The sequence below is a fragment of the Austrofundulus limnaeus genome, unplaced genomic scaffold, assembly GCF_001266775.1.
Source record: "Austrofundulus limnaeus strain Quisiro unplaced genomic scaffold, Austrofundulus_limnaeus-1.0 Scaffold413, whole genome shotgun sequence".
NCBI lineage: Eukaryota > Metazoa > Chordata > Actinopteri > Cyprinodontiformes > Rivulidae > Austrofundulus > Austrofundulus limnaeus.
In genome coordinates, this window is record NW_013952815.1 from 369,473 (window position 1) to 382,167 (window position 12,695).

Below are 12,695 nucleotides of genomic sequence, written 5' to 3' on the forward strand. Positions count from 1 at the left end.
ATTAATGAAATGAATAAAGAATTGAAACTGGAAACTGTTTTCAGAACTGGAAGCACGGCGACATCTAGTGGTCTAAAAACGTTTTGACGTTCTGTGTGTTTTCCAAACTAAAACTGGTGGAATTTCAGCTACAAAAACTAAATAAAATGAACGTGAAGCTACCTGACAGAAGAAACCCAGCCACATAGGTCGGATGCTTCTCTGCCTTCCAAACTGCTGCCTCCATGATTTTCTGAGTCTTCGCTGAAACCAGAGATCTGCAGGACAAATATTAACGTTACAAGATTCTCATTCATAATGAGGTGATTTCGAATAAAAAAAAACTGAAGTCATCACTCACGTTATACTTAAAGGAGACAACTCTTCTTCCTGGAGACGAGCGGCGGACAGACAGAAGATGTTTGGACTCTTTTTAGAWATCGGGCTCAGAATTACGTCCAACTCTAGTTCAGCTGGTGGCAAAACACGACCTGAGGAAAACATTACKGTTAAAACTTTTGTGCCTGTTTAAGTCAAGTATTTATTTTATTTTATTTTTTGTTACCAGAAGTCAGGTTTGTGGATATTTTCTGAGAGCTTTACCTGAAAACTCTGACTCAATCAGGCTTTGATTCAATTTGTTTTCTTTTAGCTCCCGTGGTTCATCGTACTGGGAAATGTCCACTGATGTTTTGGGAAAAGAAGCTTAAAAAAAAAAACTTGTGCTTTAATTTGTATTTTCATTTGACCTAAAACATTTTTTACTTTTCTTACCATTCTGAAGCAGCTCCAGGACAGAACTCGGCTCGTCCAGGGGTTCAGGAGAAACATTCATCCAACTAGAGACGTCGCAGTTTGGTGGGTCCAGCTGAAGAGTGTCGACTACATCAGGCAGCAGCAGCTGCAGAAGAGACATAATCAGCAAAACAATAATAATAATCTGACATTCATAAAGTTTATTACCTCTCCCTCCAAGAGTGGTTCTTTAAGAAACTCCTGAACATCTGCACATGTCTGACGGTTTACAGAGTCCACATCTGGAGGTTTTTCATACGAAGCACATCCCCTAAAACAGCTGTAACGCGACGTGATTTCAAAGAAAATTTGATTTCACAGAGTAACATACTTAAAACATTGTTTTTGACAATACAGAGCACTCTGGTCACAAAAAGAATCAGAAAAAACCACCTGAACATGGCGTCCTCAGAGATGGCGAGTCCTGCCGGGCTCAGCAGAGGGTCGGCCACAGGAAGCGTCTTCAGTCTGGACAGTTTGGCGCTCAGCGAGGGTAAATGTCTCCTTAAGTGTGGCAGGTAATCCACAGGTATGAGCTCCTCATTAATGAAAAGAGCTACAGACAAAAAACAGTTTCCTCAAGCTGATCAGAAATATTTATTTATGTACTGTGGGGAAAGAAAGTACAAAATTAACCTACCTTTGATCTGGTTTTCTGACGTCCTCTGGTCAGGTGTACACTTGAAGAAGGACTCCTGGAATGGATCATTAATCTGTGATTGTTTTAACTGATCCTGGTCAAAATCCTCCAGGGAGTCAGGATTAGAGCTGGGTATCACCTCCTCGTRGTTTTCCACAAAAAATCTAAAAAGTAACAAAATTGTTCAATCCAGAAATATTAACATGCTGACTCTATTGAATCTCAATGTAATATAACCTTTCTAGAGAATTCATTGGTTGATTTTTTCCTTCCAGTTCGTCCAGCACTGAACCTCCCACAAAGAGCTTGCAGGAGGAGATCACCTTTCCTTTACACAACATAAAAAATATTTTATTATTAAACCACATAACAACTGTTTAAAATATCTTTCTTTCCCAGGAGTACCTCTGATCCAGGGGGTCCTGTAGGTCCCATCAACCAGCTTCCCTCTGTGGGGGTAAAGGTCACTGGTACTTGTCAGGTAAGGTGCTGGCAGGGTCAGTAGGTTCATGGTTACTTTCAGGGTGGTGCTAGTCTGAAGGAAACACAAGAGGGAAAACATAGTAACTGAGATTAACAAGGTATTGTCAGGTAAAGACAAACTCACCTCAAAGACATAATCCAGAGCTTTAAATCTGATAGCACAGAAGGGTTCATTCGGGCCAAAGCTATTTTTTTCATCCCTGTAAAAAAACAACAACAGCTATTAAAAGGCTAATTTTAAAGGTAAACAATTATTAACGTTTTTATTATTGCTCAAACCAGAACATTTTACTTTGTGCTGTCACCTCAGTCCATAAAAATTAGCCTTTAGTAAACATAGCACTTTTTAGCTTCTTAGCTAGTAAGCTAGCATTAAAGCCTAAATAACTCAACTTCTTACAAATTTTAATTATATATACAGKATAAAAATGTCTACCTAAACTTCATTTATTGCATTGAGTAAAATAATTATAAACTCACATCATCAAATAATGTTTTTCCCTGTGTTGTTTAGTTTTTCGGAGCAGATGTAACAGTTTACTGACAAAGATCGTCTATTGATGAAAGAATCTGTTGTGGTATTAAAACGACAGCACATACGATCTTTGAACAACAATCTATTTTTATACGTATTAATAGAGCGTAGTTGTAGTGCTGGTGTTCCCATATAAAGAAATATCTAAATTATGTTTTCGGGGGTTCTCACGGGACTGAAAAGCCAATGTAAAAGTAAAACCTGAACATAAAGAATCATTAATAAAAAGAACAGGGTCTAGGAATGATGTAGTAAGTAAATTTCGGCTGCTCTTATAATTATTATTTACTATAAGTGTCTCAACTTTATAGCAAAATAGTTTTAGTAAAGGGATTGGGACATCAATAAGCACTAAGCACGTTTCCAACAGAAGCATATTTTTCTGGCCACATGAGGGCGCTGTTCACCCACGAAAATTCACTCCTTGCCATGAAATTGGCGCCATAAAGTTTGAATGAATGAATATTAAATAAAGAAATAAGCAAAAAATATAAAACTAAAAAACCCCTAGAGTTTGATGGGGTTTTTTTTTCAGTTGCAAATGTATATATACTTTTTTTGTGCCAGTTTGAAAATTATTTTTTCAGTTTCAAAACTGTTTTGAACAAACTTATGGCCTCAATTTAGCTCCATACTGACACACCTTATTCTCTATATAAACACGCCTGACCTTCAGACTAGTTTCTTTAATGAGGAAGTGAAACTTCAGCATTTTCTTCTTGCCTCCMCATCAAATTTATTATCAGCAGAGATTCGGACACTCCTCGTTTTCTGACCATGGACTTCAGACTGGTTTCATTTATCAGGAAGTGAAACTTTCACAGACGCTCAGTGGTAAAATGTCGCAGGAAGGAATTCAACTGGATAGAGAAAATTTCTCTTGTTCCATCTGTCTGGATCTACTGAAGGATCCGGTGACTATTCCCTGTGGACACAGCTACTGCATGAAGTGTATTGAAGATTTCTGGGATGAAGAGGATCAGAAGAAGATCCACAGCTGCCCTCAGTGCAGGAAAACCTTCACACCGAGGCCTGTTCTGGTAAAAAACCTCATGTTTGCAGCTTTAGTTGATCAGTTGAAGACGAGTGGACTCCAAGCTGCTCCTGCTGATCACAGCTATGCTGGAGCTGAAGATGTGGCCTGTGATGTCTGCACTGGAAGAAAACTCAAAGCCATAAAGTCCTGTTTGACGTGTTTGGTGTCTTACTGTGCGAAACACCTCCAGCCTCATTATGATGTAGCTCAATTGAAGAAACATCAGCTGCTGGAGCCCTCCAACAAGCTCCACGACAACATCTGCTCTCGTCACGACGAGGTGATGAAGATGTTCTGTCGCACCGATCAGCAGAGCATCTGTTATGTCTGCACGGTGGARGGACATAAAGACCACCACATCGTCTCAGCTGCAGCAGAAAGGAGCCAGAAGCWGGAGCAGCTCCAGGTGAGGAGAGCAAACATCCAGCAGAGAATCCAGGGCAGAGAGACAGARGTGAAGCTGCTTCAACAGCAGCTGGAGGACATCAACACATCTGCTGATAAAACAGTGGAGGACAGTGAGGAGATCTTCACTCAGCTGATCCGGCTGCTCCAGGAGAGAAGCTCTGAAGTCAAGCAGCAGATCAGATCCCAGCAGGAAACTGAGGCCCGTGGAGTCAGAGAGCTTCAGGAGAAGCTGGAGCAGGAGCTGACTGAGCTGAAGAGGAAAGATGCTGAGCTGAAGCAGCTCTCAGACACAGAGGATCACAACCAGTTTCTCCACAACTACCCCTCAGTGTCAGAACTCAGTGAGTCTCCACACTCATCCAGCATCAATGTTGCTCCTCTCAGATACTTTGAAGATGTGYCAGCAGCTGTGGAGGAGCTCAGAGACAAACTACAGGACWTTCTGAGAGACATGTGGACAATCGTCTCACTGAGAGGGGCTGAAGGGTTACTGCTAGAACCAGAACTAAGGAGCAGAGTTGCATTACACATTCCTCCACCTGCAGTTACATCGTTGCCCTCTCACAGAGTCAGCAATCTGGCAGAACAAGAACCACAAGTAGACCCAAGGAGCAGACCTTTACGTTCACTCTTGCGTCCAGCTTCAGCTGCTGCGATGTCTTCTCACGGAATCACCAGAACAAGAAATACTCCCCAAGGTCACGTCATCCAACCTCACGAACTGCAWAGATATTTGTCTTCCCTTTTAGATGATGATGATGATTTTTTTTCTTAGAGATTAATACAAAACAAAATACCATTTTAATGTGTAAAATCAATAAATCTTTTTTCATCAAGAATCAATAAATTTTACTCCTGTCTTTATTTTTGTACATGACTTCAGTCTGACGACTGGTTTCCTCTTTGGGTTTTTGTCTTTTAAAGCTTTCAGTCTCAGCAGTTTTTCTCCTGCAGCTGAAAATCAAAACCTGAAAACTGCTGATCACAAGAGGGAGCCTTCGTCCTCCTAACAGATGAAGAGGAGGTTAAAACATCTCAGTTCAGTCACATCATTTGGGTTTTTATCTTGTCTTGATATGAAATAAAGTCACTGCATCACATCTGGAAAACAGTTTTAAGTCACAATAAATCTTTACTTGGTGTCTGATTTATACCAAATTTTGCAGGATTGCAGATCAGTAATCAAGGTGTGGACCGTTTGTTTTAATTTTCATAAAACCTTTGCTGTCTCCTAAAAATGTTAATATGTTTTGTGTCTCCTGAGGTCCTAATGATACATATTTAAAGTTTCTACGCTTCTCATCAAATTGAGATTTTATTTTAAAGGCTCTGGATATCTAACTATTTTTTCCCACAGGAGTGACGATCTACAGAAAAGTCACACTGAAGTGAAATGCTAGACTTCTCTGTTTTGTTCATCTTTCAGATGATTTACAGAATATAACAGCATGAAATATAACAACATCACTGCAATTTTTTTTAAAAAGCAACAAGGTGTTTAACATGGCCTCAACCCAAGAAAAAAAAAACGGTTCCTATTTGTTCTAAAATAAACTAATAATTTTAAAAAGGAAAAAATAAATCGTGTTTTCTCAGCGTTTCCTGCTGAAACTAAAATATTTTTTTACCACAAGAGGGCGTAGTTTAGCTATAAAAATACACTCCCGCATGATTGACAGCACCTGTGCACAAAATATATTATGTTATATACTGTACATCTTTCTTCTTTTCTTTTCTTTTTTCATTTATTTATTTATTTATTGCCAGCTTTGCCTATTATCTGTGAGCTTTTAGTATTAATTTTGTTCATATTAAATCTGAACCTTRGCTGGAGCGTTTAGGGACAGTGGGAAATTAGAGTTTTTAGTGTTTGTGGAGCTGAGCTTCACTGCGAGCTTGAAATTAACCCCTGAAGCACAAACARTGTGTTAATAAAAAATACAGCTGAGTCATCTGTTTATCGTTTGATCTCACTGACATATGATGTTAAGGCTTTTGTGTTTGACCCRGTCTCTGCAGAGCCACATCTTCTTTATCTTTCCATCACGACCAGAACTAAAGTAAGAATTCAACCACKACAGGCTGTTCTGGGTGGAGAACAGAAAACAGTGAACCAAGTCAAAGTCATTGAGTGATTTGACCTTTCTTGAAACAGAACGCTCAGAGGAGTGAAGAGTCACAGATAATACAGAGAGGGATTTACACGCTGGGAGATAAGTGACCCTTATTATATGTTGGGTGTGAAGGTTTTCAGTTCGGCCCGCCTACGCCCTGCATTTCTCTCTACATTTCTCAGGGGTCTTTGCTTTCCTTTCACTCTGTCCCTTCATTGTTCCTGCTTCTCACATCACTCTGAAGGCTTTGTTCCTCCGTGCAGCTGAGAGAGAACCAGGTCTGCAGGCTAAAACCCACACCGGRTCCACAGACCTCAGGGACATGGAACCTGGATTCTGTGCCACAAACTGTAATAATAATTGACTTTCTGAACACATTGTATTCATTTCATTCTCATTTTTGCATTGTTTCAAAACTCATTTATCAAAAATAAACTCTATCAACAATGAGTCAACAGTTAGAGTTTTTGTAGCCTTTAAACCAACAAACTTCATGTTTTGGATTCAAATTTGAACAAGAGGAAGTGTTTGTTTAGCTGTGCTGCTACTCATGTGTGCCTGAGTTATTTCTGAGTGGTGTCGTGTTGCTTCCTCCTCTCTGTTGCTGAAGGATTGGACACCTCAGGGGCTCCTCCCCCAGCCGAGACCGTCCCACCTCTGCAGGACTCACCTGTGAAAGCTGCTGCAGCAACAGTCCCGCTCACCATCAGGAGCGAAGCCTGAGCCAGGAAAGACCTGAAGATCTGAGCCACATGTGAGTTCTGATTATTTAATCAATCAGGCYTTTATTGTTGCTGAATGAGAGAAATGTTGTACTTTAAACTGCAGATTTAACTTTTACACAGGAAAAGTTTTTAATGAAGTAATATTAGATTCTTATTTTTTGAATTATTGACAGATTTGCATTGCATTAACGTTTATTTAAAGGATTTTATAACAAAAAAAATCACTTGAAATCTAAAAACTGCAAAGTAAAGAAAATGAAAAACAGGAAAAACTTTATAAAAAAATAATCAAAGTTGAATTTCTTCTTGTTCTAGTCTTTAAAAACCAGTCAACCTGTTCTGATTCTTCTGCAGTGAGCATCATGGCCTCCACCTCCACGCGCAGCTTCTCGGTGCGGCAGCCGTCCTTCTCCAGTGTTTCTGTGAGGGACAGCGGACGCAGCCTTCGCTCCAAGCCCATCGTCTCTCCCCTGTCCACCATCAACACTCTGTCCCTGTCCCGCTCCGTGTCCATGGGAAACGGCCTCAACATGCTGGGCTCCAGCCTCTCCCTCAACGGCCTCGGCGCCAGCGACAAGGAGACCATGCAGGGCCTGAACGACAGGCTGGCCAACTACCTGGACAAGGTCAGGTCCCTGGAGAGGTCCAACGCTGAGCTGGAGGCCAAGATCAAGCAGCTCATGCTGGAGAAAAACCCAAAGTGTCACGACATCGACGGGATGATGGCTCAGGCTCATGCCATCGGGCAGGAGGTTAGTGATTCAGAAGATTCAGTGATAAAACTGTGATTTATCACAGGAGACTGATGCCGAAAGACTGCTGAGATTTACTGAGAAACTGATACAGAGTTGTTAAGGCAAGACAGTAACTAAAATATAAACAATAGCTAAATGCTAAAAGAGCCAATAAAATATTCAAAACACTAAAACAAACAACACACTAGCTAAACATGCAAAACACTAGTTAAAATATTCAAAACACTAATTAAAACATGCAAAATACTAATGAAAACAGGCAAAACCTAGCTACAATATTCAAAATACTAAAACAAGCAACACACTAGCTAAAACATGCAAAACACTAATTAAAACATGCAAAATACTAATTAAAACAGGCAAAACCTAGCTACAATATTCAAAATACTAAACAAGCGAAACACTAGCTAAAACATGCAAAAAGCTAATTAAAACAGGCAAAACACTAGTTAAAATATTCAAAACATTAAAACAAGCAACACACTAGCTAAAACATGCAAAACGCTAATTAAAACAGGCAAAACAGTAACTAAAATATTCAAAACACTAAAAGAAGCAACACACTAGCTAAAACTTGCAAAACACTATTTAAAACAGGCAAACGCTACAATATTCAAAACACTAAAAGAAGCAACACACTAGCTAAAATATGCAAAACACTAATTAAAACAGGCAAAACACTAGCTAAAAGATTCAAAACACTAAAACAGGCACTAGCTAAAAGATTCAAAACACTAGTTAAAACAAGCAAAACAGTAGCTAAAAGAGGCAAAACACCAGCTAAAAGTGGCAGAGCACCAGCTGAAAAAGGCAAAACACGAATAAAAGATTCAAAGCACTAGTTAAAACAGTCAAAATCTAAAAGATTCAAAACATTAGCTAAAACTGGCAAAACACACATACAAAAAACCCCAAGATTTTAAAGGTAAAACAAGCAAACAATAGCTAAAAAGCGCAAACCACTACCTAGAAGCTTGTAGATGCAGAACACTGGCTTAAAGAAACAAAACACTAGCTAAATGCTAAAAGAGCCAATACCCTATTGAAAAAAGCAAAACATTTGAAAATTGCCAAAATAGCAAAATTCAATCTAAAAGCTAAAAAAAAACATCTATATAATGTAGCAAAATAATAACAATAAAAGCTAAAAGTAATAGAAAACTTGCTATCAGCCAAGATAGGCAAAATTCTAATTTAAAGTCAATAAGCAAAATGCAAGCTAAAGGCTAAGATAGCAAAAGGCTAGCTAAAAAAGATTACCAAAATACAGCAAGTTCACAAAATAAACAATAATTTCAAGTGAGTTGAAGTGATCTCAGTGTTTTCTACTGAAAAAAAAAAAGAAGAAATAGGCCTAAATATTTTTTAATATATAAAATATGTATCAAATCACTTAATATCCTCGGCCAACACAAGAAGATTCAACACAAGAAAAATTAACATTTTATAAAAACAGAGTTTAATGTAAATATTCTATCCTTGTACAGGTGCGAAAGAGAACGCTGGAGAACGCCCGCATCATGCTGGAGATCGATAACGCCAAGCTGGCAGCCGATGATTTTCGGGTGAAGTGAGTGTCGCACAGAGGGTCTTTTCTTTTACCTGCCWGCGAGGGTTCGCATGGGAGCGCCAGACCACAGAGAAATGTGAATAAATGACCTTTCTGTCAGGCTGTGAAATAAGAGCTGAGATTCTCACGGTGCTCAGGCCTCCAACAACCGGGTCACCGGTTCAGGGCTGGATGTGATGGATTGTTCAGGTCAGGGGGATGTTGTGTTAGTCTCTGAAGAGTTGTGTGGTTAAAAACCAGGCTGAGACGTTAGAGTCACAGAACACCCACTGCTGGAGGTTTCTCACAATCAGTTGATAGTACACAAACTGACACTGATGAACTGGTTCTGCTGTACAGTTCAGGTGGAGGACATTGTTCAATCAACTTAACTTTCTGATGAGGTTTTAAGATTTAAAATGTATAAATATGTAAGGTAGAGATACACAATATCATGCGTAATTATCAGGTACATACCTGATATTTACCTAGTACATACTTTGTACTTATCTGGTACATACTGTACCTGATATTTACCTAGCACATAGTTTGTACTTATCTGGTACATACCTGATACTTATCTGGAACATACTGTACCTGGTATTTTCCTAGCACATACAGCGGGTAAAATAAGTAATAAACACGTCAACATTTTTCTCAGTAAATATATTACTAGAGGTGCTAATGACATGAAATTTTCACCAGATGTCAGTAAACATAAAACATTTTTTATGTTATATATGTGAATGTTTTTATTTAAAAGGCACCCTCTATAATAATTTATTAGATTAACATTGGCCTTATAGAAGTGGTGTTTTAAAAGAACTGGGATGTCTTTGTCTCTGTTTTATTAGGATACTGCAGGTAAAATAAGTATTGAACACGTCAAAATTTTTCTCAGTAAATATATTACTAGAGGTGCTAATGACATGAAATTTTCACCAGATGTCGGTAACAACCCAAGTGATCCATACATACAAAGAAATCAAACCATAAATGTCCAGAAATGAAGTTATTTGTAATAATGTGGAATGGCACAGGGAAAAAGTATTGAACACACTTACTGAAATTTATCTAATACTTTGTACAAAAGCCTTTGTTGTCAATGACAGCTTCAAGACGCCTCCTGTATGGAGAAACTAGTGGCATGCATTGCTCAGGTGTGATTTTGGCCCATTCTTCCACACAAACAGTCTTCAAATCTTGAAGGTTTCGTGGACCTCTTCTATGAACTCTGATCTTTAGTTCTTTCCATAGATTTTCTGTTGGATTCAGGTCAGGTGATTGGCTGGGCCATTCCAGCAGCTTTAGTTTCTTTCTCTGAAACCAACTGAGAGTTTCCTTGGCTTTGTGTTTGGGCTCATTGTCTTGCTGAAATGTCCAGCCATGTTTCATCTTCATCATCCTGGTAGATGGAAGCAGATTTTCATCAAGAATGTCTCTGTACATTTTTCCACTCATCCTTCCTTCAATTATTTGAAGTTTGCCAGTACCATATGCTGAAAAACAGCCCCACACCATGATGTTCCCACCTCCAAACTTCACTGTTGGTATGGTGTTTTTGGGCTGATGTGCAGTGCCATTTGACCTCCAAACATGATGTGTATTCTGGCATCCAAACAGTTCAATGTTGGTCTCATCTGACCAGACTATATTCTCCCAGTATTACACAGGCTTGTTTAAATGTTGTGCAGCAAACTTTAAAGGAGCTTCAACATGCTGTTTCTTCAGCAGTGGAGTCTTGCGTGGTGAGCGTGCATACAGGCCATGGTGGTTCAGTGCATTACTTATTGTTTTCTTTGAAACAATCGTACCTGCTAATTCCAGGTCTTTCTGAAGCTCTCCACAAGTGGTCCTTGGCTCTTGGACAACTCTTCTGATAATTCTTTTCACTCCTCTGTCAGAAATCTTGTGAGGAGCACCTGGTCGTGGTCGGTTTATGGTGAAATAATGTTCTTTCCACTTCTGAATTATGGCCCCAACAGTGCTCACTGGAACCTTCAGAAGTTTAGACATTCTTCTGTAACCGATGCCATCATTATGCTTTGCAACAATAAGGTTGTGAAGGACTTGAGAGAGCTCTTTACTTTTACCCATCATCAGATGGTTCTTGTGTGATACCTGGCCATCATTTGGGACTGAACCAGCTGATATTAACTTGCACTGACAAGGGGCAGGCTTGCTTTCTAATTACTGAGAGAGTTCAGCTGGTGTCTTGGCTTTCCATGCCTTTTTACACCTCCCTTTCTTCATGTGTTCAATACTTTTTCCCTGTGCCATTCCACATTATTACAAATAACTTCATTTCTGGACATTTATGGTTTGATTTCTTTGTATGTATGGATCACTTGGGTTGTTACTGACATCTGGTGAAAATTTCATGTCATTAGCACCTCTAGTAATATATTTACTGAGAAAAATGGTGACGTGTTCAATACTTAATTTACCCGCTGTACTTTGTACTTTTTTGGTACATACCTGGTATTCAGCAGGCAATACATGTGGTACTTATCTAGTGTGTATATAGTACTTGCCAAGTACATAATTGGTACATATATGGTATTTGTACTGAGCTGTATTGTGTATTGCTACAATATGTTTTATTCAAGAAAACATTGAGTACAACATAAAAAAATATTTTAATGTTTTTTTTACAGCATCTATACTTTTTTTCAGTGTGGAGTTTTATTTAAAAATCCCCAAATCAAGGCATTTGTCTCTGTTTTACTCAAAAGTACAAGGATTTACTTGTAACCTGTGCGTGTACAAATCATTTGCACATTGACCACAGGAGATAAGTAAAAAATTGAATTTATGGATGAAAAACATTTTTTTCCCAAAGCTAAATCGTTAAAGTGACTAATAAAGTTTCCTACTCCTTAACATTTTAACTAATTTTATTTTTGAGTAATAGTTTCTCCTTCTCCACGTGGTGTTCTCTGCAGATGGGAAGCYGAGGCCTCTCTGTGCCAGTCGGTGGAGAGGGACTGTCAGGCTCTGAAGAGAGCAAAGTCGGACCACGATCAGATCATCGCCACCCTGCGAGGAGACCTGGACAGCCTGAAGGAGGAGCTGTACTACCTCAAGAAGAACCACGATGAGGTGAGAGTCCACGTCCAAGCAGAGGACTCAGCAGGACAGAACCTGGCCTCTCTGCCTCAGAATAATCAGAACGCATTAAAAAACAGGATTAGTTTCTGTAAATATGAMGTGTTAGTGAGGCTTTAACTAAATAAGTCTGGACCAGCTGATCTAAAACTTGCAGTGTTTACTCTCTCCCAGGTTTACCAGAACCTGACACARGATAACAGTACGTGTACAGACACACCCTCTGTCTTTAGTGCTTCAAGATGGAGTCAGATCAGCTGCAGAGCTCTGTTTGGACAGTCAGGTGTGGTGTCCAGGATGTGACCTCAGACTTCAGATTTTTATTTAGAGTTTACACACTACTCACACACACAGCAGCGACCATTTATATAATGGCATCCAGTGTAGATATCTAGAAAAACMAATAGAAAACAGCCGTTTTTGTCCTTTTTATGAAAACAGATCTCRTTTAYTCAAAAATTACAGGGTTCCAAAGAGTTTTAGTTTTAAAATGAACCTTCTTTTAAAGGGGCAATATCATGTAAAATCAACTTTTTTGAGTTTTATATCATGTTATAATGTTATACTC

General features: G+C 39.0%; 3 protein-coding genes across 3 annotated transcripts in view; 2 read left to right on the forward strand and 1 right to left on the reverse strand.

The window, feature by feature from the left end:
• The window catches only part of shoc1 (shortage in chiasmata 1), a gene marked incomplete in the record, with an annotated part of 13,548 nt that extends 11,137 nt beyond the window's left edge, over positions 1–2,411 (reverse strand). Inside the window, 11 exon segments of the mRNA XM_014024195.1 lie at positions 163–257; positions 341–470; positions 583–684; positions 754–883; positions 943–1,054; positions 1,168–1,330; positions 1,415–1,578; positions 1,652–1,742; positions 1,820–1,949; positions 2,022–2,097; positions 2,378–2,411. Of these exon segments, the coding sequence (XP_013879649.1) occupies positions 163–257; positions 341–470; positions 583–684; positions 754–883; positions 943–1,054; positions 1,168–1,330; positions 1,415–1,578; positions 1,652–1,742; positions 1,820–1,949; positions 2,022–2,097; positions 2,378–2,382 (1,198 nt within the window).
• A 708-nt stretch (positions 2,412–3,119) lies between these two features.
• LOC106528921 (E3 ubiquitin/ISG15 ligase TRIM25) lies at positions 3,120–4,719 on the forward strand. The gene has a single exon (XM_014024205.1). The coding sequence runs from the start codon at positions 3,272–3,274 to the stop codon at positions 4,649–4,651; it is 1,380 nt and encodes a 459-aa protein (XP_013879659.1). The 5' UTR covers positions 3,120–3,271; the 3' UTR covers positions 4,652–4,719.
• Positions 4,720–6,164: 1,445 nt separating this feature from the next.
• Positions 6,165–12,695, forward strand: part of krt1-c5 (keratin, type 1, gene c5) — a 10,570-nt gene continuing 4,039 nt past the window's right edge. Inside the window, exons 1-5 of the mRNA XM_014024206.1 lie at positions 6,165–6,340; positions 6,601–6,744; positions 7,070–7,467; positions 8,958–9,040; positions 11,965–12,121. Coding sequence (XP_013879660.1) covers positions 7,078–7,467; positions 8,958–9,040; positions 11,965–12,121 — 630 coding nt within the window. The 5' untranslated portion in view covers positions 6,165–6,340; positions 6,601–6,744; positions 7,070–7,077. The remainder of the gene's footprint in view (positions 6,341–6,600; positions 6,745–7,069; positions 7,468–8,957; positions 9,041–11,964; positions 12,122–12,695) is intronic.